Below are 27,823 nucleotides of genomic sequence, written 5' to 3'. Positions count from 1 at the left end.
CTGTAACTTCCCAAACCAGTTGGCAACAGGTAAGAGATTGATATCAATTTCACAACATTCCTTTGTATTATATGAAACAGTAATGGTAACATTAGATTCAATTTAAAATGACATGCCAATCCTTCTCATATAATTTGTTTGTCAGAAAATATGCAATAGACAAGCCTTTTAGGCCACACAAACAAATTTCTGGTGCTAAGTGGGAAGCTGAAATTCTCCTGTATTCTATTCAATACTCCCTACTGTATATCGTAATAGTAAGCCTATACCCACCACTAAATGGTTTCATCTTCAAAAATGTCCACAAAGATGTAATAGCAGCCAATCAAATTTCCACTTGCCTTCACTATAATTTTGCATTCATTTTGAAATGTATAGTGGTTATAAATATGAGTTTTCAGAAGAGTATTTTTTTTATTTTCACCCGTATTGTTATCATTTGGCAAGACAAATACTCTTACCTATAAATGAAGATTGTTGTGCAGGATAAATCAGATGTTCACTAAAGAGTCATTACACAGTTTGCAATGCATCTAAAAAAAATAAAACTCATGGAAACGTTATTTTTCAAGTAATTATTTCAAAAAGTGAAACTTTCAAATGATCTAGATTGATTATACATTAAGTGAAATATTTCAAGTCTTTTTTGTTTAAATCTTGATTATTCTAATCTTGATGATTACAGTTTACAGCTCATGGAAATAAAAAAATCTAGTATCTCAAAATATTAGAATAGATAATTTATACAGATAATTATAATACAGATATGTCAACCTGAGAAGAGCTAATCAGCTAGTTAAGTCAAAATACCAACAATGGTTTTGTGAGCCTTTAATCTCTGTCTGGGCAGGGCAATGGACTTTTCCACTATATAATATTTTTTTGAGATGCACCCGTGCCTGATTAAAGAAGCCCTATGCAACAATTTGAGCAAAAATGACCTTAACTAGATGTACCGCATAGCGGTACAAAATATGACCGCCGCTCAGTCCTGTACATCCGTTCCGCGAAAATAAATCACACTTCAATTTGTCTCCATATTTTACTCCATCCCCCACTCTTGAAACTTTTGTGTATGCTTGTTTGGCATGCCTGAGTGTGTGTGTGCGGCTGCACAGAAAGTACCCTACTGGTGCTGAAAAGGTGAATAGATTGTAGAATAGCCAAAGAAGATGTAGAATTGTTATAAAACCTTTAAAATCTCTAAACAATCACAAGTAGGGCAGTTCATCACAGTTCATCCATTGCAACTGGATTGATGAAAGGTCACTTACACCTGTAGGCTACATTGTATTTGGGAAAAGCAAAAGGTATCAGCATAATGTTATTTATTTATATATTTTTATGTATTTATAAACAAAAACATCTCTGTCAGTTCCATGCCGTTTTCAACAGCTATCAAAACAAAGGTCATTTTTGGATGGATGGATTTTTTGTGAATGTTTCTTCTTCTACATAAGATTTTAGTCATCTTTAGTTCATGTAATACTTTATTGTCAATGCACAAATTAAGTAACAGTAGTCTGAAACGTTATTGTTAATGCACAAATTAAGTAACAGTAGCCTAGTCTGAAACGAAGTGCTGTTTTACATCTAACCAGTGGTGCAAATAACTGACATGTCCAAATGGGCCTTGATGAAATGCGTCGCTAGACTGTTCATACACATTTTAACGGGCCAAAGTTGAAGAGCTTTTGTCCGTTATTGTTAGTGCAAATATAGGCTGATTCATGTTCCCTTGCATTGTTTAACTGAGGTCCATGGCTAGTCTGGCTTTCATCAGACCAAGCTCAATCTTTTAAGAAATCAAAAATAAATAGCGGGCAGATCAGGCTGGGTTCACCCAGCCTAGTCCATAGGCACCCGATATTGTTTAATTTTCCGATTGAGATATACACGCTCTGGCTATTCTAAATGCAAAAATGCATCAGGGAGTTATGACAAAACGGTAACTAACAAACTAGATCCTAATAGAAAGTTGTTAGCTTCCCTAAGCTACAGGTAGGATTATAAGGTAGGCCTATTGACAACATAAATTGTCAATAGGCTATGCTGGCGACACAAATAAAATCTCCTTTGAAACCAATGGCTTACGCCTTACAGTATCAAGCGGACTTAAACTGTCATATCGCGGGCGAAAAGTTGTAATAACATTCACGCAGCTCCATGAGTCAAGGAAAGCGCCAAATGAAGTAGCCACTTCTAAATGGGACCTACTACACAGTAGCTTAAGGTGTTTTGCTAAAACAGCCATAATGAAATGAAGGTGTCATTGTTTGGATACTTCACACACACGTGCTTTTTAATTTCACAGACTACAACTACCAAGCTGTAATCAAAGCACATCGATTCCCCTCTCTCACACCCTGCACGCACTTAAAACAAAATAAACAGGCGCCTCAGTCTCACGCATGTATAGGCAAAACTGCATCAGACCGGGTGTAACGTTGGTAAATCTTCCATTGCACAGAATGATTTTGTAGCACGTGCAATAAATGACAGTCGAAAGATACAAACAGTGCTGCTATACATTTGCTTGGTATAACCGCATTTATAGTTTTCTACAAATGCAATAAATCAAATGCCTCCATCACTCAACCAACGCTTAACGGTAACATTACCTAGGTCCTTATTGATATTACAAGATTAACGCATTCTGCAGTAAAAACCAAGCATGTCCGATAAACATCCTCAGATTTATTTCGCTTCAAGAAGAAATGGGAATTGCACTTCATGTGAACATCGCCCCATCCTTATTAGATGTTCGCTGCGTAAATTACAGTCCTTGTATGAAGCGCCCATTGTTTTTCCAACCCTTTTAACTTCCAACAAAATTACGCCTCACTGCAACGATCGCCATCTAGTGGACAAACGACTACTTCTACGCCAATACTGAAAATGCAGCCATGATGATGATGATGAATATTTATTTTGGCTTTCTTTTTAATCCTACTGATTTTCATTTTTACCGGGGGCAAATCACAAATGAGTGATTATGAGCCAGGTTTATGTGGGCCCTTGAGACCAACATACCATAAAAGATTCACAGAGAACTGTGTCTGCCCTACCCTCCTTTCGGGGGTCCAGTCCAGCGGGGGCTGCAGATGAAAACGAAAAATGACGGTTCCATGCTATCCATATGGGGGTACATGCTCACCAAGTTTTGTGTACCCCCGGTCTTTCAGTGTCCCGAATCCTTGTTGGTGTACGTCACTAAATGTACACATAAATTATTTTATTGTAAGGCCCCCATGAACGAAAGTACACAAAACTTGGCATGCATTCAGAGGGTGTCATAATGATCCTACACTTTTAATTTTGTGCAGTTTTGACCTTGTCAGCCAGAGATATTGAGATGAAAACACCTAATTTTATGCTTTTAATGTTTAACTAGGTGGCTTATACATGAAATAAGTGGTAATGGGATGGGTTGACATGCCCCTTAAGACCAACATACAAAAAAAAAAGGTGGACCTCCTAGGCCCTACGGTTCTCGAGATATTCACAGAAAACTGTCTCCGGCCACCTACAGGCCAGTTGGTGTATAGTAACATAAATTAATTTATTGTGTGGCCCCCATGAACGGAATTCCACAAAACTTGGCGTGCATACAGAGGGTGTCATAATGATCCTACACTTCCAATTTCGTGCAGTTTTGACTATGTTAGGTCACAGATACCTTCAATTACACCACCTCATTTTTACTTTTTGTGTTTAACTAGGTGGCGCTATACATGAAATGAGTGGTTATGGAATGCGCTGACATGGCCCCTTGAGATCAACATACAAAAAATAATGGTCCTCCTAAACCTTACGGTTCTCGAGATATTCACAGAAAACTGTGTCTGCCCTACCCTCCTTTCGGGGTGCAGTCCAGCGTGGGGCTACAGATCAAAACGAAAAACGATGGTTCCATGCTATCCATATGGGGTTACATGCCCACCAAGTTTTGTCTACCCCGGTCTTTCAGTGTCCCGGGAATCATTGACGGAAATTTGGACATGCGCGAAAAAAAAAAAAAAAAAAAAAAATCTGACTAAACCTATATGACCGCCCGCTTAGCTGCCGGGCGGTCATAATTATGCAGGTTGAGAGTCGTTCTGATGGTTCTACAATACTTTTTGGGTCGTTTGGTGGGTGCTTCGTCTCCCCCTAGTGCTTCTCCGCGGAAAAAAAACCCTTGAGGATCAATAAAGTATCTATCTATCTAAAACCGAATATGCAACTTTTGACTGTTTTATTGTGAGCCCTGTATGTGTTTAGCTTGGTTTCTTGATGGCTAGCTCGCTAGCTAGTGGGGGTGTAGCCAGAGTCCTTTTAGGCAAGTCCCTTCACTCGGCGGCCATATACCAATGTTTTATGGGCACTCATCGGGCACAGTCTTTGGGTCGAACTGCCCCATGCATTTCTATGGAGTATTTTTTTAGTGCTATGTCTCCACATTAGAAAGTCTCTGGTTTAGCGTAGCAGTCACTTGCTACCGAAGCTGCAGGGGGAGCCATGTCATGAAAAATGCGAGCCCATATCAGGCGAAAACCCAGAAACAGCGAAGGAATAACCAGACTTGCATAGGGCTTCTTTAACTGATTTATTTTTTTCATTTGGTAAGACTGTGCTATAAAAGCAGTTGTAGCATCTGAAGTGGTGCACAAACTGTAAGGTTATGCATATAACCACTCTTCGCTGAAGGAAAGAAAGAAAGATTAACAGAGTTTGGACTCAAAACAGAAAGACTTGAGCAAAACATTGGAGGTTCAAGTTCCCATAGGTTTTGTTTACTCACATAGAGTGGCGGCTGGTGGTATTTTTTTCTAGTGAAGCAGTTATGAAGCAGGCCCCCCTCCGAAACGAACATTCCGCCTAACACACCTTGAATGTAGGCTATGACATACGGGGACGGGTGGGATTTGTCCCCACCACTATTTATCATTTGAATTTTGTCCCCACCACTTCTAAAAATGTGCAAACCAATTGCGACCGAAAAAATCCCCACATACAGAAATCATTGAGTCTAATGCCTAGTCCACACGTACCAAACCGTCTTCCCTGGAACCGTATCAAGAATATTTGCGACCAAACGGATCCATCTCAACACGACTCAACACGTTACTTCATGCCCCAGGCCTATAGGTGGCACTGTGTCTTTATAGAAATTCACCAAAACTTGCAAAACGTGCGCTTTAAAAACAGACAGAATAGGCTACGGCGAAATGGCTAGTGCAAGGAAACCAGAATTGTTTGTGTGGACTGATGGTGAACTGTCAACTGTAGCCAACTGTAAAACTAATAAACTTTATTTTACGGTTTGTGAAGGGTGCAGTCCCGTCCTTTATTTGGCTAACGAGGTAGGCCTACTATTCACCTTTTACTTTCTTTGGTTGTAGGATAGTCCGTGATTCACATTAGTTTTGGCTATCACCGCAATTAGGCTACTAAACGCAAGGCTTACCCAAGTTCTAGGCTATTCTGTCGCCACATTTATAATATTGCTATAAAACCTTCGTTAGTAACAGTCAATACTTTTGCCTGCATCAAATCGCGTGCATTAAGATTCAGTGTGCTACCATCGGCTTAACGTGAGTTCTAAGCGCCTTTGTATGCTTATATCTGATTTCACTTTCGACTGTGAATGCATGTATATATGTTGTAAGACATGTAAAATAAATGAATGACACTGGCACTACGCACAAATTAATGTAGCCTAAACTTACACCGCACTTTCCTAATAACTTAAGTTCTCTCGCGTCACTGACAGTAGCTAGAATACATAAAAAAAACACCGGGAAAAACAGTGTTCAGTCCACCAAGTCATAAGCTATCGGCGCTGCGCAGCATCAGTTGTGATATTTATCTTAACGGAGTGTAATCGTAGGTAATGTCATGTATGAAAACTAGTATTGTTAGGCAATACTACAAGTGCAAGTCCAGGGCAGCTGAGGTGTGGCGATGACATCATCGATACGCAAGCAGGATGTGCGGTTTCGCTGTCTAAACGAACTCAAACGGGCTACGGTTTCAGATTTCTCCACTCTGGGACCAGGTTTCAGAAAAGTGCGGTTTCGGGCAGTGCGTTTACAGCAGAGGTGGGCAAACTGCTGCCCGCGGGCCGAATCCGGCCCGCCAAGCACTTTCATCCGGCCCGCCGAGCATTTCATTTGGTTATCAGGCTGCTCGCTATTTTTTTCCTGCGATAGAGACGACGTTGGTTAGCTTTACGGCAAACTGCTTTTCACTCTCCTTGGAGAACGTTTACAATGTCAATGTAAAAACATCATGTTAAATAGAGATAACATCATGTTCAACTAAGTTAACTCTTAGTTATCTCCTTTGCAGCAGATCTAACGTGAACATTATGCGATCCATTTAATTGGGAACGCGTCTGCACTCAATGAGGGGAGAGAGAGCCGCAGGTTCCAGCTGGCTTGTCATTGTTGATAATTGATATCTCCTTCTTATAAGAAACTTTTAAAAGGAAATCATGAAGGCAACAGTAGTTCCCACTACTGACCATTTAAAAACTGTGAGAGGGCCCAGCCGTAGGTACAGCACTAGCCACAGCGGAGCAGGCAGAAGATCATTGAGAAATAAACGTGAATTAAAGCGACTGTCTTAAAGCAACAGTGCACAGTTTATACATGTGTTAAACAGCATAAAATTAGCAGTAGCCTATTTTTAAGCAATTAATATTTTAAAATAAATATTTTTCATACTAAATTATAGTCTATAAAAAAATGTATTTTTTTTTAATGTGTGTCGTGGGGGGGTTGTTGTGCGGCTCGCTGGCCAATTTTAAAACCCAATGTGGCCCTTGAGCCAAAAAGTTTGCCCACCCCTGGTTTACAGGATTCGTTTGGACACTCAGCCAAGACGAAGCAAAACCTCTGCGTTTAACCTAAAAAGCGTCTCCGTGTGGACAGGCCCTAAACCATGCGATAGGCGCACACAATGACATCCTCACAGCATGCACACCTGCCTAGATATGTGTGGATCAAAGCGGTTAAGGTTTTTTAACATCCGCACCCACCCGACCCTCCAGTCATGTAATGCCTGCTAGAGTTGACTGTAGCTCGGAATGCAATCGGTTGCCATAGTAGGCTATGCCAAAATCCAGCGATAAAACAAAGCATGAACTCATGAGCGTCGGTCTGCCCTATATGTATATCCTCTGATTGTAATGTTTACAGATAGGCTATCTAGGCGATTATAACATTTATTTTGTATTTGGCCTGTTATAAAATCATGTAGGCCTATTGAACAATTTAAACACATTGTGAACCCCAAAGTTGGAGACATGCATATAGACATTGCTGCAAATTTAAAACTGGATTACTCTGGAATGGCTAACTGTACAGGGGAGTGCTTTAAAGGAGAATTCCGGTGTGATATTGACCTAAAGTGTATTGAAACATGATACCGAGTGTGAACGTATGTCTCATAGCCCATCTCGGCTTGTCCCCTGCACTCCAAAATCTGGCGCTAGTTAGCCGATGCTACCAACAGCTTTTTCAATAGTGGTGCTTCGCATCGGGCTAGCCATGCAAATAAATCACTGTTTTACACCCATTTCACGAGGCTCAATGTATCTCCACACTTCATTGGTAGACTTCGAGGGCTGACATTTAAAATCGAGACATTGAGAACTTTGAAAAAGCACTGGTAGTTTACTTACAAGACGATTTATACAGACAGTATCTTCACGAAGTTTAAGCGTTTGCAGCCATCTTGAATTTAGTCAATGATAAGTCGAAATCAACGAGTAAGAATGAACAGGTATGATAAGGGATCAGATTCCAAAAATAATTCAGTGGAAATGCATGGATTTCAGTTGCTGCTACTGGAAAAATTACACCTGCTAAAATTACACCTTTATGTTCGGTACGGTCTGCTGTTTATTCTGATATATGGTTTGTCATGTGTTGGGGGAAAGTTCGCGAAGCCAAGATGAATGGGTAGGGAGACGGGTGCAGAAAATAGGCTATGATTAAATTAAAGTTAGGCTACTTTTCTCGCAAACCGTTTACCACAACAACTAACCACCAACATCGTTTAAAAGCTGAGAAAAAGCCTCGTTCGTGTGATACATGTGATGTCTGTGATGAATAGGCTACTTCGCATGTAGTTCAGCAAATTTGGTGGGACAGAAATACCTTACAGAGCAGCAGATCAGGGCTGGCCATATCGGCTCTGATGTACATTGAGTTAAATGCATCACTTCACTACCCAACACGCAAACAAGAAAGAAAAGAAAAAAAGAAACCAATGAGCTTATGTCGCGATTTCCGATAGGCCTAGGCCTAGAGAAAAGACAGCTATTGGTAACCTAACAAGTAGGATTTGCTTTGCCTACTCTGCTGTTTGGTTGTCCCAAACTTTGAGACGACCTATACTCGCATTAACTGAATCTTATCAACCCGAACTGCGATGTTCCAAACAGAGTGACCGGATGCAATGCCTAATAATATCACTGCCTACGGCTGCTGTTTTCTTTTCATGACGAGCACTAGGCCTACATTTGAATGATTTATGACTGAATGGTACGTTGCGTTTTTAAGCGCCAGAACTGCTTATCACGTCATGTGACAAAGTTTACACCAACCATCATCTTCTAATGTAGGCCTATCCTTATGTTGAGATGTCAATTCTCTTTGCCCAAGGCTATCATTTGTGCGTGAAGCATGTTTATATTAACACAGTACACAAGCTATTTTTATTGTTGAATGATTTCATGAATGAATTGTACGCACAGTGCGTAGGCTACAGGATTACGGCTGGCGGCGCCACTGACCAAGGCCACAGTAGCCTGTGAACCTGATTTTCAAAGGGGAATCACGGCCAACGCAGGGGGCAACTCTTCTCTTCAATTTCCCTTCCAAATTACTTTTTATTGTCTGAAGACATCTATCGCAAGAATCTAACATTCTAAGCAACAGCAAAGCAAATGCAAGCTAACCAAAGTGCAGTCGGTTCTCCCGCCATGGTTTTGGAAATCACACACCTGCTGCATCTGAAGGCCCACGCATAATAAGGCCTACGCCTAGGCACGCCCCTGTTGCACGTCACATTAATAGCTGATGCTGCCTCCCCAAAATTCCGCATCATGTGAACAGATAAGCAGGCCTGCAAATTTTCACCTCGTTTTCAGACACACGTTTGACGTCAGACGTCTCATTGTTTTTTTTTGTCGGGTCGGGTCAGGTTCGGGTAGTTAATCAGTGCATATTGAGGGTCGAGTGGGTGCAGATTGACTCTCCTGATGGGTCGGGTGGGTGCGGATGGTAAAAAATCTTACCCGGCGCAACACTACTGTTGAGCATATTGTAATGCAGCGTTGAATGGATGAATAGCTTACATAAGGGTAGCCTACCCCGCACTTTTCAAAACACACTCAAGCTTATGGTTATTGTCCCCACCACTTCTAAAAACAAACTGACGCCCTTGGGCTATGATGACATTGAACTGTCTGCAATGGCATAAACAAAAGCTATGTTGTGTGATCAGTCAGAGAGCTCAGAGTAATTTGTTGAGAAATCAAGACCTGTTTACCACCATCTCAAAGTACAGGCCACAAATGGCCAATATTCTAAGCTACTAATTATGCCCCAAAGCAATGTTAAATAATCAAATTCAGTAGCCTATTTAGAGACACATTCTTGCCTCTGGGATACATTAAGAAATTATACCAGATACACTGAATAATCTTATTTTTCTGAATCAATCAGTGTCTATTTCGTTTTTAAATGGTAGTTGAAATTTAGCTTCAAGCAGATTGTTCTGAATTGTCTTTGACAAAGTTGAGGATTTAAAATGGGAAGCCAAGACTTTATAACACATCCATACACATCAGTGAACACTTACAGGACGGCTACGTTGAGAAGCTGCACTTTCTAATGCATAGTCTACATGGAACAAGTTTATCCTCACCGTAGCAGCCACAAACTGTGTTAATTTCACAGGACGTCTCTTGGTCTCCCCTCTGCATTCACTCATAGGTACTCATTTCAAAAAACTGTAAAGAATCCTGTAAGTTGCGGTCAACAATCTCTATGTCAACGATGCTCATCGCCTGAAACTTCCGTCGAATCTATCTTGCTAGGACTTAGCGAGTCACTAACGTTAGCCAGAGCCTGTGGTGGGGAGACCGCTAGCAAGCTTTCCCCCCTTGCTGATGTTAGAAAACACAGAGCTACACACAATACTCCTAAATAAAACGTTCTCCCCTACACAGGAAAAAATCCAATGTACTTTACAAAATGAATGTAAAACAAACTATGTAAATGAGTTACCCAATTTATCTAAACTCTAGTAGTAAGGTCATTGAAGGCAACTGAAAAGTGATGGCAAGCTAATTGAGACAGTGATTGGCCAGAGTGTTGCGTCAAATTCAACGGCAGGAAGTGTGAAATTCTAGCCTGGCTAGCGCCACCACTTCTCAATGAGACGTGGTCTGGGAACCAAACGTTCATTTTCTCGTATTTGAAAAAAATGCCCAGATCCGTTTATTGGGTGCCACGGATGTCTATCAAATGCGTCTGTGCATAGCTCATCATCGTCTTGCTTTCCCCCCTGTTCTGTGATTGGTTCCCTATCTGAGACAGAAATTAGGGCGGTAGTTTCCAGGCTGCCTTAGCAGCGTGAATCAAATCGCGCGCAAGGCAGCATGGGAACACCCAGGCTAGTGAAATTCTGCCCAATCGGTCACTGCTTCACGGGTGGGACTTATCTGCCATAAGGATAAATTAAAACGGAAAAAATCCACGAGCTGCCTGGGGTTTTAGTCCTGTTGACAGCCCATAGAGCCCCATTGTGGACCCGGAAATGTTGAGTACACCAAAGTTTTATGATGAAAATATATAGTATGGGTTCCCAGCATGCAGAAACTGCCAGATGCTAATTTGCATATGTTGGGCAATTTGTGTAATTGAGCTAATTAGCATAAATTAGCATAATCACCTATATTGATCATATTAGAAGAGCTGCTTGGCCAAAATGAACAATGTTAGTATGTTTTTAGGGGTTACTGGAGATGCTGAGTCCATATCAGACATTTTCAAGATTCAAAATCACTATTTAAACATGGTTTGGTCACGTTTTTACTCTCATTAAAGGAATTATCCGGAGTAAAATGCACTTTAGATCGATTTACGGATGATTGGGAGTACATACGTTGAGTTGACATCCAAATCATGTCATTCGGATGTGTTTTGAGAAAGTTCGATGTTACTGTTTTTAGTCAAAGCTCGTTAGCGTGGAAGTGAGAAGGGCATATTATTTCGCCGCCACAAAACGCTATTTTTATACCTCTTCTACAGTTCCAAACAACATTGCACTTACGTGGTAGTGAGTAGAGGGTCCCTAAAGCCAAACCGAAGTATCCCGAGGTCTTTATGTGGTCGGATAGAGAGTCCGGAATGAATTTCATCAAGCCAGTACCTTTCCGGAAATGTTGCCATCTTTGCTGCCATCTTTAGGGGAAAGTCCGTAGGAGTCGATTGCCAAGTGTGCTCTGGAAATTCAACTCAACGTATGTACTCCCAATCATCCGTAAATCGATCTAAAGTGCATTTTACTCCGGATAATTCCTTTAAGCTGATTTTGCTGAGTTTTTTGGTCCAATTTAGACAGATTTTTGGAGGATAGGGCTGTAGCGATATACAGTAGGGCTGTAACGATACACCAACCCATCAATTCGATTCGTATCGCGATTTTTGACCCACGGTTTGATACGAACCTCGATGGGGGGCTAGACATTTCAATAGCCTACCTTAGAACACCAGAGGATTATAATATAATATATCTGTATTATCTTATATCCTGAATACTGAATGTCTGATATTTATGACAGCACACTTTATGCATATTAGCCTTTATAGCTTAGGCCTACTATTTCTATTACAACTCCACCACATTCAGCTGTCTGGTTGAAGCCTGGAAATATTGTAAACAAAGTAGCATAGTTGGCTAGCTTATCATAGTCTACTGATTGGACTGTTCAGTTTCCTCGTGTGTGTTTAAGGTAATACTGTTCTCCTTGGGACAAGCCCTTTTGGGAAACATTGGTATTGAGATGATCATTCAACTTGAATGCAAGAGCTTTAACAAATATGTGCAGCATGCTAATGATGCTAAGCAGATTTAATAGTGTAACGATTGATGAGACAGCGTTGTCTAATCAAAAGCTTTATTAAAGGTCGGGAGCAGGGACATAGGCACAGAACATAGCACACGCTAGGGAAGTCAAGAACACTCGCACCTAACACACATAGGGTTGGACGCAGCCACACCATACAGACACAAGCACACACAATAACAACCCCAAAGTTCTCCCAGAATCCCCAGTGCGAAACATCGTGGGAATCTCAAGCACAGTCCAGCACACTGACACACAGCAGGTGGGGTGCACACACCGCAAGAGCCCTACTCACTCCGGGGAACCACAACCACCAGTGGCCCAATGCGGGCGTGCTGGCAGTCACCTGGCCATCACCGCTCGTCCCCAGCTCCCTTCAGCGAACGCCCTCAGGTTGCACTTTCGCATTGTGCACCACCACGACGTTCCTCCAACACCTGACGGGGCCTAGCCTCCACTGCCACAGACTCCCCGGCACTGAGCACCGTAACTGGCACCGCACCTCCGATGCTCCGCTCCGTCGTCTCACCAGTCCGGGCGGCAGACTCCAGCTCCATCGCAGCCGGACCACGCTGCGCTACAGCTACCGACGTTGGCGTCCCTCCTCTGCTGCCTTGTCGCAGAGCTGTCCTCCGCTGCTCCCGGCCGCTCCACTCCACCACGGTCGCGCCAAGGCCTAGACCTTCTATCTGGCTCGTGCCATCGGATTTCACACAACCAATTTTTTTTCCCCCCCTTATTTTTCTAAAGAGCGCCGGCGAACAGGCCAACTCGAATAGGCACCTGCACAGCATGGTGCCTCCCACACGCACCCAAAGGCTTAGAGTTCAGTTTTTCAGAGGGCCCTTCCGCCGAAGCTGCCCAACCGTCGTACCTCAAATGGCTCCGCCAACCGTCCATCCTCAAGGCACCACCTCCTTGCCGCTCCACCTGCTCCGCAGCCAGGGCCACTGCCAACTCCAGCCTAAAGCCGCCCTACAGGGGCAGGGCCAAGGCCGCTTCCTCAGGCCACTCTCCCGGTCGCATGAAGTCCTTCTCCGCCGTGGCCACTGCATGGAGATCCTCTTCAGGCAAGCACTCCTCCCGTAGCCAGGCCCAGGCGACGGCTGGTCTCCTCCCGCGGCTTCTACTGAAGGCCTCTGTAAGCTTTTTAGTACCCCTTACAAGGGCTCTCTTCGGATCCTCTTGCTTGGGCCTCCACCTAGCGGTGAGCATTGACGGATTAGGCATAAAAAAATAATTTGACCAATCATCATAGTTTCACCGTGAAATTTCACCTACCACAACAGTCCCTCGCGCAGAATATTGAGCCAGATGGCACACTTACTTCTGCACCTTCTGCATGACACCAAAGACTGCCCTAACGTGTTCGTTCCTAGAAGGCTAACATTAATGATCTGCTTACTTGCATCTCTCAACCTGGTGTTGCTAACCTACCTAGGCTATGAAAGTAAGTTAATTAAGGCTTACTTGGTTTACTGACATTTGAGTAGGCTATGCAACCCATTGGCAAACGTTTACCTGGATATGTCCTTTTAGCTTATGTCATGTTTGCTAGCTTGTGGGGTTAGTTTGAGTAGTGCTACCAAAATCATAGAAATTAATAAAATTGCAAGACATTTACCTCTTCTATGATCCAAGAATGATTTCATTCGAGTTGTTTTTTTTACATTTATTTTAACTAATGACATAGAAGACATTCCCAATTGCATCCACATATCGTAATGCACTATGCAAAAAGTGATTTACACTCGTAGCCGAACACAGTGAGATGCAAGCCTTCACTCAGAAATGTAATTAGGCTACTCTCACATCCTTAAAGGGGCAGGCAGTCAATTAGACGTACACCACCAATGTAATGACATTAAACAGAAGTGTAGTCAAATAGTTTAAATCAATATGAAATTACTAGATACTTACTTGGCTATTAGTAATTATGCAGGCCACAGACTATGAATTATTAAAAAGATATGAACTTAATATGAATTACAAAATATATGAATGTATTGAAACATATGACATGATGCCATCTCTTTAGGTGACAGTTCTACGAAAGGTTATACTGCTTTGTGAATTACCTCAGTCAAAGCATTTTCACAAATAAAGTAGGCCTACTTTGATTTTCTGTAATCCTTACTGTTTACCTTTGATTATCCTTTTTTTAATAAGCATCAAGATTATCAGTGTGATTTTGGTCTTACTAACCTTAATTGCCCTAAATTAAAAAAAAAAAAAAAATCGCAACTATTTTTGCAATTTTCACTTCCTCCCTCAATTTCTCCACAAGAAACAGCTAAAAACACCGCAACTTCCATCCAGGCATTTTAGGTCGGAACAGTCTCAAAAAACCTTGAGAAATCCTGGAGGGACTGATTTTCTACCTATCCCTTACTGCCACTGGGGAATTTTGTTTTTTTTTTAAATTCCCTACCGACCCATGGCCTCAACTGACAACCAACAGGAACCAAAACTTTTTTTTTTTTATGCCTTATTTATATTGCTCCTCCATGGAAAACGTGCCCATCTACAGGTGCTGCTTTGGAAACTCGCCCACCCTCGATTCAAGTCCTGTTGCTCCTCCTGATTTGTTAGATGTTATCAGCTGTAACTGCAAAGCTGGGTTAAAACTGTGTATACATGTATCTGGAAAGTGCAGCTGCAGGCCTGGCCTGTACTAATTATTGTTTCTGCAAAGGCAGTGATGTTACAAGGATACAAGGAAGTTTATTGTCACATGCATATAGTTACTGGAAGTAAGAAATGCAGTGAAATTATGTCTGGTGTCAGCCTATTTGTGCATTAATGGGGGGTAAAGAGTGCAGTAGAAGAGGGTTTAGTAGATTAAGTGGCAAGGGCTGCATAAAAAGGTGGGGAGGATTGGGATTGGGTGGGGGGCACCAACAAAGGAGCACCCAAAGCAACAGGGGCAAGGAAAAACTCCCTTACCAAGGAAGAAACCTTGGGCAGATCCACGGCTCAAGGGGCTAACCAAACTGCCAGGGGTCTTGGTTTGTGTGTTGGGGGGATGACGGGAGATGGGATAGTGTGCTGTGTATGTGGGGAGAGGGCAGTGTGCAATATGTGTGTTGGGGAAGCTTCCTCATGAGACAATGTGCTGTGTATTGGGGGTGGCAGTGTGCTGTAAGTATGTTGGGGATGTGTGTTGGAGAAGCTTCCTGATGAAATAATGTGCTGTGTATGTGGGGGCAGGGACTTACTATTGCAAGCAGAGTACTGTATGTATGATGTATGTGAGTGATGACAGTGAAGATGTGTGTGTGGGGCGGGAGGGTGGAGCAGTGACTGTGTGTGTGTAGTGTGTAGGTGGGGGCAGTGTGCTGTAAGTATGTAGAGGATGTGTGTTGGAGAAGATCCTGAAGACAATGTGCTGTGTATGTAGGGGTGTGTGCAGCAAGTATGTAGAGGAGGCTTACTGTAGCAAGCAGTGTGTTGTATGTATGTGAAGTGATGACAGTGATGATGTAAGTGTGTGTGTTGGGGGTGGGGGTTGGGGGGGGGGCAGAAAGGCTAGGCAATCAAGGACATGGGTAGATGGAGGAGAAATCAAAAATAATAAATAAAAAGTTCTATGGAGATGTGCAAAAGTTGGAGAAAGTCAGATATGTGTGTGTGTGTGTGTGTGTTTTTGACGTGTGATGAAATAAGAAAATAAATAAAAGGTCTGTAGCATAGGGAGAGGGATGTAAAAGTGCTAAAAGTCTTGTAGGTGTGTGTGTGTGTGTGTGGGTCATGAGTGCTGAGTAGTGAATGAGTGCAAAGTCAGTATAGTGTGAGTTCAGAGTTGGGAAATGTTTGAGAGTGCTGAGGAATGAATGTGTGCAAAGTCAGTATAGTGTGAGTTCAGAGTTCGGATGGCCTGGGGATAAAAACTTCTCCTGAGTCTCTCAGTTCTGGCTTTGTGACTACATAGGCGTCTTCTTGATTTCAGCGGTAGGAATAATCCATTGTTAGGATGAGAAAAGAGTCCTTCCAGAATCTTTTGGGCTCTTAGGAGTACTCTTCTGGAATAGATATCTTGTAGAGCAGGGAGTTGAGTTCTTATAGTACGTTCAGCTGAGCGCACTACTCTCTGCAGAGTACTACAATCTCTAACTGTGGAGTTCCCATACGAGGTGATGATGCTACCAGTTAGAACACAGCAAAAAGAGCAGAAGGAAAGGGATGAAGAGTCTGGAGAAGATGACGACAGGACAACGGATGAGGACAGTGAAGAGTAGTAGAGGCTAGTTCTTCCCTTTGTTACTCAATTGTGAGTCACAGCAGCGGGCCAGTGAATAGCTATTTCCAAAATTATTGTGGAATTCAGAAATAACTTGAGGATCCAAATTATTCCTGAACACTGAACATTTTTATCCTCCGTCTAAAAAAATCCGTCTAAATCGCCCCCAAAAACTCAGCTTAATCAGCTTAATGAAAGTAAGAACGTGACCAAACCATGTTTAAATAGTGATTTGGAATCTTAAATGTCAGATATGGACTCAGCATCTCCTGTAACCCCTAAAAACATACTAACATTGTCCATTTTGGCCAAGCAGCTCCTATATAATATGATCATTATAGGTGATTATGCTCATTTATGCTAATTAGCTTAATTACACAAATTGCCCAACATTATGCAAATTAGCATCCGGCAGTTTCTGCATGCTGGGGACCCATACTATGTATTTCTATCATAAAACTTTGGTGTACTCAACATTTCCGGATTCACCTTTCTGTCAACTGGACAATTTCACTCGATTTACATTGATTGATTTCAGGAAAAAAGCTTGTGTTAGTGACTGGATTTCTATTTCAAAGGAGTAAAATTGGGATTATTATAATATTTTTTTGTGTTTTGTTTTTTACTTTTTTTGGCGAAGCACTGCTTCACCTGTAGTCTTATAGAAGCCTCCTCTAATACGAGCTGTACCTGGTAATGTGCTGAATGGCAAATGTAAAAAATGCAACAGTTTAGGCTACAATTTAAATGGACATTTTAATAGCATTTCCCTTTCGTTTCCATCTCTTAAACTCCAAGTGGTAGCCTGAAGAGTAACAACAGGTTAAGCACTGCACTGAGTCATGTCACTGTGGGGAAACTGAAGAGGAGTCAGTGCACCACCGTGCATATTAGGCCTAGTGGTACTAGCATACTAGTAGTAGTAGGCTGGTAGTAGGCAGTATATTTATCAAACCATATGGTGAGGGTGGCTTAAAATAAGGTCAGGGGGGCCTTCATGTAGAATGTTTGGGGTTAGAAAAGTTTGAGAACTCATGTACAAGGCTACTGTTTGATTTGAAGGGTTGAGACTACAGTAAATAGGTCTAAAAATTATGTTTATTGTGTGTGTGACTTCAGTACTGTTCACATTGACATTTTAAAAGCAGACAAAAGTAACTCAAAAGTTACTTTTTCTATTAACTAATTACTTTTGATATACAGTAATTGGTAAAGTAATTCAATTACTTTTGAAAGAAGTAACTAGTAACTGTAACTAATTACTAATTTCCAATAACTTGACCAACACTGTTCACAAGTAAGGCAGAGTGGTAAATTGACTGTACATACAAACATGGAAACGGAGCCCAGCGTTGCAAGGATTGAAAGAGGTATGACATAAAATATAAAAAAAAAGTGCTAAATGTCTCATTCTGCTGTCAAGGTTAAACCAAGGTTGAACCGAACAGTACAAGATGAGTGAACACACACATTTAAAGCAGGTGAGACATGCTCTGTTTCTTTCCCTCTCTCACACACACACTCACTAAAATTTGAACACAATTGTTAAACTGCACATAACCATCATCTACAAACTACTCAATCTCCCCTGTCAGCTTAATGGAAGTGCTGCAACACACTGCGCCAGAAATGAGGAACAACACAACAAATGCAGTGATGGAAAATGCAGTAAGAAGGTGCAGCAGGACGACACATGGAGCACTTTCCGTGAGAGCTTCCACCACAGTAGACCATGATGTTGGTATACCACGGCAACCCTACTGTCTGTCTGTCTACTGGGCTACAACATCTATCTCTCCAATGTTTTCACAGGCATAATTCGAGTGTGCACCCTGATGACACCAACACTAACACTGTTGTACGAAGGCTGTCGCCATCCGTCTGAGCCCTGGGCCCTGTTGGGTGACACAAACATGCCATTGTGGGACTGGACAATACTGTTTGTAGTTCTCATATATACTGTACTGCAGGGAACTCTCTACTATTTACCATTTGGCCCAGTAAGTCACTGAATAATTGAAGTCTGCTTAAGGTACACTGTGCAAGATTTTCGGGAAGAGCTCACAGATACATAGAAATTCTTAGAGTTGAAAAGGATGGCCAAACGATGTACAGTATATGGGATTAATGCAACACCAATACACAGAACAATGGTTCTCAATATTGTATGCTCTCTAATTATGTTAAATTAAATCAGACCCGGCGCCAGATTTAAAACGGTCAGGGTGCGACTGAAATGTGAAGAGAGAGCGTTGCCAAAAACCCAATACCTTAGGCATGCAGTGTACATTTTTATGTCTACAAGCAATTACCTGATGTAGTGCTATCACATAAACACACACACACACACACAGCGCTGCCAGTAGGCTACGCACAGGAACCGACAAAACCCAATGCTATTTGAACCTCTATGATAATTTTATCATAGTTCCAGTACAATGCCACAAACGTAAAGGTCAATTTGCTATGGCAATGGTAAAATATATAGCTTAAACTGCACGTTTGCCCTCTCTGACTGAGCTGACCAAAAAAAAAATATATAGGCCTAAAGCCTAAAATTTTTCCACGAAACTTGGCATGCATTGATCCTACCCTTGGAACATGATCCTATCCTTCAAATTTTGTGCAGTTTCAAACAAATCAGCCAAAGATATCTGCGATTGCAATGCCTCGTTTTTGCTTTTTCATTTTTAACTAGGTGGTGCTATACCTCAAATGAGTGGATATATGATGGGTTGACATGGCCCCTTGAGACCCAACATACAAAAAAAAGTTGATCATGCTAGACCTTACGGTTCTCGAGCTATTCAAAACGGTGTCTGGCCTACCCTTCTTTCGAGGGGCCTGGTGCGGCGGGTGGGCGACGGATCAAAACGAAAAACAATGTTTCTGTGTCATCCTTGTAAGGGCTACATGCCCACCAAGTTTCATGCAGCCCGGTCTTTCAGTATCCCGGGAATCGTTGACACAAATTTACTTCACCAGCATGGTAATAAGAAGCCTAGTGATAACAGTACAGTGCATTTTCATGCACTCTAATAAAGAGAATGTACTGCTGTAACCTTGGTTCTTTAAAGGAGAAAAACACTGTGCATGTATGTTTACATTTATCACAACCATGTGAAGTGTGCACAACACTATTTCTATATTTGAAATTGTGAATGTGTGTCCTCATTTAAAATAAGATAAGCAAAAATCATAAATCACAAGGACAAGGACTATAATGTGTCTTTGTTTTGTAGGTAGAACTTGGTGGAAAGGGTAGCAATGGAAAGGTCTTGAAATACAATTGCAACAGTAAGTATTTAAGCCTAATAGGGGTGTAAAGATGAACCGATACGTATCGGTATCCATTTTTAACATGTAAGATACGGCTACATCGATACGTGAAGCCCCGTATCGGAATAAAACTCAAATGAACTGGTCGTTATATCGATTTACTTGTTACGAATCAGATATCAGAATCAGTCAGATATAGGCTAACTATAAAATGTATAAAGTCTATAAAAAATATGTTGTATTTGGCTGCTGTGTTTGACTGAAATGTAGACTATTCTTTTTTTATTTCATTACATATTCATAATCATATTCACACATTTTTTTGCCTAATTGACAACCACGATAACTGATCATATAAAATTAATGTGCACCTTGAGCAAATGATAAAAAATCTTTCAGAATGCTTTCCATTCTTGAACTGCATCGAATCGCATCGAATCGTACTGAAACGTTTTTTATGAACATGTATCTTTTCTTGTATCGAATCGTGCCCATGTATCTAGATGCGAATTGTATCGTCTTTTACATGAGAGATTCACACCCCTAAAGCCTAATGACTCTCAAAGGAGAATTCAGACGATTTTTCACATAAATCTCTGTTTCTCGAGGTTACCAAGTAATGTCGGTATGAAAGGGAAAGGGGGAGGGGTCAGTGCTATCTACCTACCTACCTGATTTTAAAGATGCCCCCAGAGTGTAGCACTGTAGCTGCCTGGCTGCTCTAGCTGTCAGCTGCAGCAACTTGAGCTAGGTAGCACCTAATTTTTATACCAACAGTACTCAGTAATCTTGAGAAACAGAGATCTATTTTCCTTTGTCCTGTTGTCCTTTAATAGATTAAAACTGATGTTTTTCAGACACACATTATTATATTTGGCTATTGAGGTTTGTATGATTGAATGTATTTTCAATTTTCTCCAACAGGTTTGCATGCATTTGTTGTGAGCTCAGCTGTCCTGGTGGGGATGTGGAGTGGTTGTGTGTTCCAGGCATGTCTGATCACAAACAGAATCTATTCTCTCATGTATGCCTGTTACGTGGTCTCTTTACTCATGGCTATAGTTGTATATCTGCACTCATGTAAACAGCAAACATCAAATGAAATTCACACGAAAACTGGTCAGTGAATTTTCTTTTTCAGCATCCCATTTAAGAAATGTTTTTATATTTTCATGAAACGTTTTTTTCTGTAGTCTTCTTTTTATTTTCTCACAGGACTGCTTCGAGAATTTTCTCTTGGTAAGGAGATTAGCCCTCGGATTGCTGGCATTGACATGAAACAGTTTTTCATGGTCAGGATTGGATTTATGGGATGGGTAAATTGGAGCATTATTGCACGATGACACATACAGAAATTACCTTGAATTTTATGTCATTCCTCATAATCTAATTAACCATTTTATCTTGTTACATGTGCAGGGAATAGTTATGATATGTTATCTATTGGCTGAGATTGAAAGAGACGGACTAGTTTCTCTCCCTATGCTTCTCGTGGTGATCTTTCAACTTCTTTACATAGTGGAGTTCTTTATAGACGAGGTTGGTAAATTGAAATAAACAAAGGCTTTGATTGCTTGTTTACCTTTTTCCTCTTAAAGTAATCTGCCTGAGTATTACAGGGTTGTGCACAATTCAAATTGCAACTCTGCTTCCTGTTTGCTACCTCAATTGAAATGCAAGTGAAACTTGCACAAGCCTCAGCTGAGTAAAGGTACACATATCAAAATAGAGAAGTTCTCTTAGATGTATCAGATCTTTGTCAAACAACTATACTTCCCTCCTTCACACATTGTTTGTTATAAGATGACATAGAAGGGATGAACAGTATTTTGCATTGTTCTCACGTAGAAGGTATACAAATTTGATTTGTCAAAAAGTCCTCATAGGCAAGTCTTTTCAAAAAGTCTTCATAGGCAGGTCTTGCCACTCAGGTAACATCTCCAGGCAGTTATTTCAGACTAACAAGCTAAAATAAGGCTAAAAAGACAGCATTTTTAACTTGCTCACTGCGTATGCACCAACATTCGTGATAAGGGTTATTACCATTGTGATAGGGAAGTAAACAGAAGGCAACGCCAATCATGCCATTTCCATGGTTACATAACAGGAAGGTGGCAGGATATGTGTAGACAACTGCTTGTCGTTACAAACTGTCCCCACACATGTCTATGGGGGATTCTGTAAGTGATATGTCTCCTCAAGGCTGGGGAATAAAATGCCCCATTGTATCAGATACCTAGTGCCATTCACGCTTAGCTAGTATCGACACCTTATTCAAGAAAGCCAAGGTAAAAGAGGTTTTGCATTCTATGTCTGCTTAAAACGAGGATGTTGACAATGCATTAAAGACCATATTTTCATATTTTGTGTTGCATCTCACGCAGGCCTCAGTTTTGCCCACCAGGGAATTCACAAATGAGGGTATTGGCTTCCTCATGATCCACGGAGAATACATTTACCTTCCCTTTTGTTCAAGCACTCCTGCATTCTTCCTTTTCCATAGGCCTTTACAGATCAATCTCCCCACTGGCATTCTCATTTGTCTTCTCTATGGTACTTGTGTACATAACACCTTATCTACTTTATCCTTGGAATACAGCTATATCTGAAAATGTGCAAAATAGAAATGTTCATAATAGTTTTATTTCTATTATCTATATCTATTTATTTCTATATCTATTTCTAAATAGGTGTAGGTTTGGTCATTTATCATTTTTCCAATGAACAAAAGGGTCGTTTCCGGAAAGACCCCAGTGATCCTGCTATTTCAAGTAAATACTATACTATATGTGTATATATATATATATATATATATATATATACCAATTTTGGTAGTATGCCATCTTTCATCATTTTATTATTTTATTCTGAATCAACTGTAGGTCTGAAAACTATTTCAAGTCCCACTGGGCAGAATCTGTTAGTGTCTGGCTGGTTTGGATGGGTTCGTCACCCAAACTATCTTGGTGATATTCTGATGACTTGGGCGTGGACTCTTCCTTGTGGTAAGATTTGTGGAGGGTTATATTGGTTACTCTCCTTTTTCACTTTACTTATATTTTGGTGCCAGTATTATTGTATAATTGGTTGGCCTTGCAATAAGTATTCATATGTATACATACATATGTTTATCCTTTCTACTTTTTAAATGTGGTTACTTTACACTGCTAAACTTTGGGGGCATGTTCATGATACCCATGTCAAGTCAAGTCAACTTTATTTATACTGTACAGTGAATTTCATACACAGAGGTCATTCAATTAGCTTTACATAAACATAGCCAAAAAGTAATAGCAGATAAAAGCATAGAAGTGCAACAGTCAAAAAATAGTTAAAAAAAAAATAAAGATCATAAAAAAAAGAAAACATAAAACACACAAGGTAAAATAATGTAAAAATAAAGAATAATTAACAAGGAAACATGAAAGACACAAGATGGAATAATTAAGACAGATACAGAACTCAATGCAGTTAGTAGAAGGCATCCGAGAACAGTTCTTGATTTAAAACAGGGCTACAGAGCTGAAAAGCATAGCAGCTAAAACCTGCTTCACCATGGTTAGTTCTAACAGCAGGTTTTACGAACAGGTTTTTCTCCCGAGACTTGAGAGGTCTAGAGGTGTGTACTGCTGAAGCATGTCTGATTGGTATTTAGGTCCTGCTCCATTTGCTGATTTATAAACCAGCAGTACTGGAGTACTGCTAGTTCTTTTAGTTTTTGTGAGAACCCTTGCTGCTGCATTTTGCATCACCTCCCCCAAATAGCCTATACCCGGATAGCAAGAGACCAAGTGTTCAGTTATACTCCATATATTATTTTATTAACTTTTCTTAATATTCATGAGTCATGACAAGTTAAATTTAAAGAGATGGTGGTCCAACGGCGGACCACAAGTGGCACGCCACCGGCGGCATACCACCAGCGGTCCTCTATCTGATTTTAGCGCCAAGTTGCTGTGATAAATGGTTTCGCGAGAAAATTATCATTGAATTTACATGACATTTTATCATATTTCTGAAAATATCTCTGTAAAATCAGCAGTTCCCCAGAAATCTGGTTTCGAAATTGCAACAACTTGCTGCATGGTTTCCAACTTTAGGCCAAAATTATAACGTAGCCTATTCTAAAGTAAACTATTTCTACATACATTAACCATAGAGTATCCCACCACAATGGTTCCTATAATTTGGCAGATTTCAGACTACCCCACTTATGACAGCATGTTTCTTCAATCTCCTTCACTGACGCATATGGAAAAGGTTTAAGCCTAACGTCCCAAAACGTCCCATTGCTCCTCATAACCATCATCCCGAAGTTTTTTCTTTCGGAGCACGGGCATAACGCACTGTAGCCTACCTCATAATAGGCTCGAGATATAATTCAAAAGGGGACAGATAGGCCCTAGCTACTGCACTTAAAACTTAAAAAGATTGAACGAACCTTCCCAAACTTTAAAAATTGCGGTCAGTGGCTGGCATCGGGTGAACGAAACTTTCTGAAGTTGAATAGGCTATCAAAAACTATTTGCGCACCTCCATGTCACAGGAGAGACTATAGTGGGCTCCAGTGGCAAAAAAAAGTGGGTATCGCTATATCGCACGCGTGCATAGAGGCACACCATTAAGTAGATGGTAAAGCGATGGTAAAAAAAAAACATAATAATAATATATTTGGTATATTCTATTTGTAGCTACTGTTGTACGTTTCTAAATCATTTCTGCATTTCCTCAATGTTAAATAACATTTTAGAGGACTAACAGGCTAGAGTAAGGCACCCTATCTCATAAGATTCCATCATAGAATTTTGACATAGAAAAGGGAGTGGGGGCACCGTGAGCGCTGAGTGAGCAGGTACGAGTAGTGAGTTTTCGTCTATGGAAAAAGATGGATACAGCAAAAAAAGGGGCTGAACATAGAAAAAGAAAGAGGGAAAATGAGATGGCATGTCAAGGGATGCGACAGTAGTTAAATAAGTGGATGGTGAAAAGCAACAGGTAGGATTTAAAGTGTGACGTCTGAGCTTGGAGGCTTGCAAATATTCATGTTAACAGACTAACTAGCGTTTGCTAAGCATATGCCGATTGAAACATAACCTATTCCATTTAGATAGAGGTGGCTTCCATGTTCATACTGAACTTTTAATGGCAAACTGCAAACAGAAATGTCACGCTAGCAACAACTCATTACATGTTTCCATTTCCTAACAATCCTAGTATAATAGCTTAATATTGTGCTGATAATGTGGCAAATAAGGCTAGAGTTGGATCAGCCTTATCCTTTGTGAGCAACAGCTGGCTGTCTCTTAAAGTGACAATGCACCATTTAACAATACTTCAAGTTCAAATTGGCAGAATTTCTTAAAAAATAATATTGGCCTTTTGTTTTACTTTAGTTGTTTTGTTTTTTTTGGGGTGCCAATTTGTTGTTGCATACCCCTCAAAAAATGGGTAGCTGCGCCCCTGGTGGGCTCGCCCTTCTATGAAGACATTAGGTTACCTGCAAGCTGGTATGATTTTATGGCTGAGTTTGCGGCAAAGTAAGCAAAGAGTCAGGATATGGCGAGTCAATGTCATTTATTTGTCCAATGTTAGCCTATACAGACCAGTTTCCATAGTGCACATCTTATCAATAGCCTAGTTTGAATGTCGAGTGTGTTTCTGCTCATTGACACATAACGTTCAGCACAATAATTCAAGCCCAATTAATTCCCCCTGTTAAAGTGCTTTGTTACACTAGTTTGGTTTTGTGATGTAGCCTAAACGGCCTATAGTCAAATAGCCTATGTGACTCAGCTAATGTTATAGGCTATACAATTTCCCCTCTTAAAGACAAGCTGGTGTAGCCTACTATTAAAATGCACCAACAGGTAAAGTAGGCTATCGCATGACTTCATGCACGTAAGTGAAAATAGCCTCGCACCCGTCGAGTTCGCACGGCCCTGCAGCTCTTCCTAAGACAGCGGGAAATAAAGTTCAAATATGTGATAAACCCGGAAAAAGTTGTCAGGTAGCCAATGTTTCGGTTCCGGTGGTTATTTGTGAAATTGTGCAAACGACAGCCTTTTCTGGCGAGGGAGGGTCACGTCTTTTTTGACTAACGCTCCCAAAAATAAATAACAAACAGTCCCTAAATTGCTAATAAATCCAATTAGCATCATTAGCATGCTGCACAAATTTGTTTAAAACTGTTGCATTCAAGTAGCCTGACATAGTCATTCTCAATTCTAGTCAGAATATGAGTCTGATACTGCTCCATTGGGACGTAATTATGGGGCGTGTTTCAACCGATACAGGTGGGGAATGCCTCTGCACTCAATTGGATAGACCTAACCAATCAGGGGGTCGTTTCTTTTGCTAACTTGCGTCGCAACCTTGGTAGTTCGCTCCATCGTTCTTGGATTTGGTGTTTCTAGAAAGGGTAGTTCGAACTCTCAATCGCAAACAAGGACGCAAAGTTTGGTCGTTTGAACTACTGCCCCTAGGCAGTCGCACTTGTGTCGTTCCTGGGAAGTTCCTGTTGGTATCCGGAGCGCCTAACCAAAAATCACAACCGCCTAACCAAAAATAACGAAGTGGATGTTTATCTCGTGACTCAATGATTGATCTATCCTGTAGCTTTATTTTGATTAAGTGACTGACTCCCCTACTTGGCTCATTCTTGCTATTTATGTTAATTCGAGTATTGCCTTGCTTTTTGATAAGCTAGTATTATAATCTTCACAGACTCTTAAAATCAGCACAGTGATAAATGATGTAGTGGCTAAAGCAAGTGACTTATTATCCCAGCGTTGTAGGTTTGATTTTCTTATGATGTGAGATTTGCTTCTCGCTACCTGCAGGTGAACTAGTGTAACACGTAAATTCAATTGTTTTTGACTGATGTCTTGTACTTATGGTCTCTCGATGTAGAGTAACTATATACATTAATATGTATGGTCAAAACCTATTGTTGTGTCTCGTAGGCCTACTCTTACTCAGAGGTGAAAAGAAGAGATAGGATGCGAACTCCGGCCGAACGCGTAGTGCACTGACGCGCTGCCGTTAAACCACGAGACAATTAAAAACATATGCGATACCCAGACATTTGTCCAGGCTATATATTTTTTTCACAAGTCGAGACTAAAGTTCACATGATATTTCAACATTATTCTCGAAATTTCAAGTTTAAAGTCGACTTGTCGAGTTTAATCGTCATGGCAAAAATATTTTTTTCTTTATGTGTGACCCTAATACTCCATCGTGCAAAAGGGCCTGTCCAAAGGATAAAATGTATTACCTTGAAACTTAAACACACTTGGTGAGACTGAACAGTCCAACCAGTAGATTATGATAAACTAGCCAACTAGGCTACTTTGTTTACAATATGTCCAGGCTTCAACCAGTGCTGTTGACAGCTGAAGCAGCAAGAGACATAAAGGGGTAGAGCTGAAGCCTAATTGTAATTGTAACACTACCTAGGTTATACTATCTGCATAATGTGTGCTGTCATGAATAAATGATCAGAAATTCAGATTGTTTTCTGTTTTCAGAAGTAGTTTTCAGTATATATCAATATCATATTGATATAATATATTAATATCAGTCAGTCAATTATAATATTGTATATTTGACTGAAAGAGAACTGCATCCTAGTATTCTCCATTCCATCATAAAATAAATAAATGATGAGATATCAACAACTCAACATTTCAGTGATCAGCCAAGGTTTTTGGTCTTCCATCTCCACCTCCAGGCTTCATCCTCACCTCTTTTCATGAAAAGATTATGTGCATTGGTTTTGATTATTTTACATTTTGATGTGTCCCTTAGGATTTTCAAGTGTTTTACCTTACATACCAGCTGTCCTCTGCACAAACATTCTGAGAGAGAGAGCCAATGAAATTGAGGAGGCATGTCAAGAAAAACATGGTGAAGCATGGCAGGAGTACTGTCGGTGTGTGCCATACCAACTGCTTCCTTACATATACTGAAGATATTTTATTGTTAAAAATAGTCATGCCTGAATATTTGATGGGCCCCTTGCCAACGTCAGGTGTGTTCAAATTTGCAGCACTTTTAGTTTGGTAGTGGTCAAGCTTTCTGTAAACTTTAAAGCTTTCTGCCCTTTGCTCTCCATTTCTTCCATGTGTTGCTATTGGCAAACTCAACTAAAATGTCAAGGTCCAAATTCCTGACAA

General features: G+C 40.8%; 1 protein-coding gene across 2 annotated transcripts; it reads left to right on the top strand.

Moving 5' to 3' along the window:
- Nucleotides 1-27,823, top strand: si:ch1073-429i10.1 (delta(14)-sterol reductase LBR). Of its 2 annotated transcripts, XM_048264220.1 has the most exons (12): nucleotides 1-29; nucleotides 17,791-17,848; nucleotides 17,963-18,074; nucleotides 18,180-18,367; nucleotides 19,610-19,664; nucleotides 20,571-20,765; nucleotides 20,862-20,962; nucleotides 21,066-21,185; nucleotides 22,031-22,199; nucleotides 22,337-22,417; nucleotides 22,529-22,651; nucleotides 27,456-27,823. In XM_048264220.1, exons 2-12 carry the CDS (start codon nucleotides 17,822-17,824, stop codon nucleotides 27,614-27,616), a joined length of 1,332 nt encoding a protein of 443 aa, XP_048120177.1. In that variant the 5' UTR covers nucleotides 1-29; nucleotides 17,791-17,821; the 3' UTR covers nucleotides 27,617-27,823. The 2 variants fall into 2 exon arrangements, with proteins under 2 accessions (XP_048120177.1, XP_048120178.1); XM_048264221.1 differs by lacking the exons at nucleotides 1-29; nucleotides 17,791-17,848 and having other exon boundaries at nucleotides 17,995-18,043.

This window comes from Alosa alosa, chromosome 15 (assembly GCF_017589495.1).
Source record: "Alosa alosa isolate M-15738 ecotype Scorff River chromosome 15, AALO_Geno_1.1, whole genome shotgun sequence".
Lineage (NCBI taxonomy): Eukaryota > Metazoa > Chordata > Actinopteri > Clupeiformes > Clupeidae > Alosa > Alosa alosa.
The sequence above is the reverse complement of the archived record's forward strand: the minus strand, read 5'-3'. Positions and strand labels throughout refer to the sequence as shown.

Excerpts from the sequence above, each read along its gene's own strand:
- si:ch1073-429i10.1 (XM_048264220.1), top strand. The coding sequence starts at position 17,822 with ATGAGTGAACACACACATTTAAAGCAG. Across the intron at positions 17,849-17,962 it reads AACACACACATTTAAAGCAG|CTTAATGGAAGTGCTGCAAC; the intron begins GTGAGACATGCT and ends CTCCCCTGTCAG. Across the intron at positions 22,418-22,528 it reads CAGTGATCCTGCTATTTCAA|GTCTGAAAACTATTTCAAGT; the intron begins GTAAATACTATA and ends AATCAACTGTAG.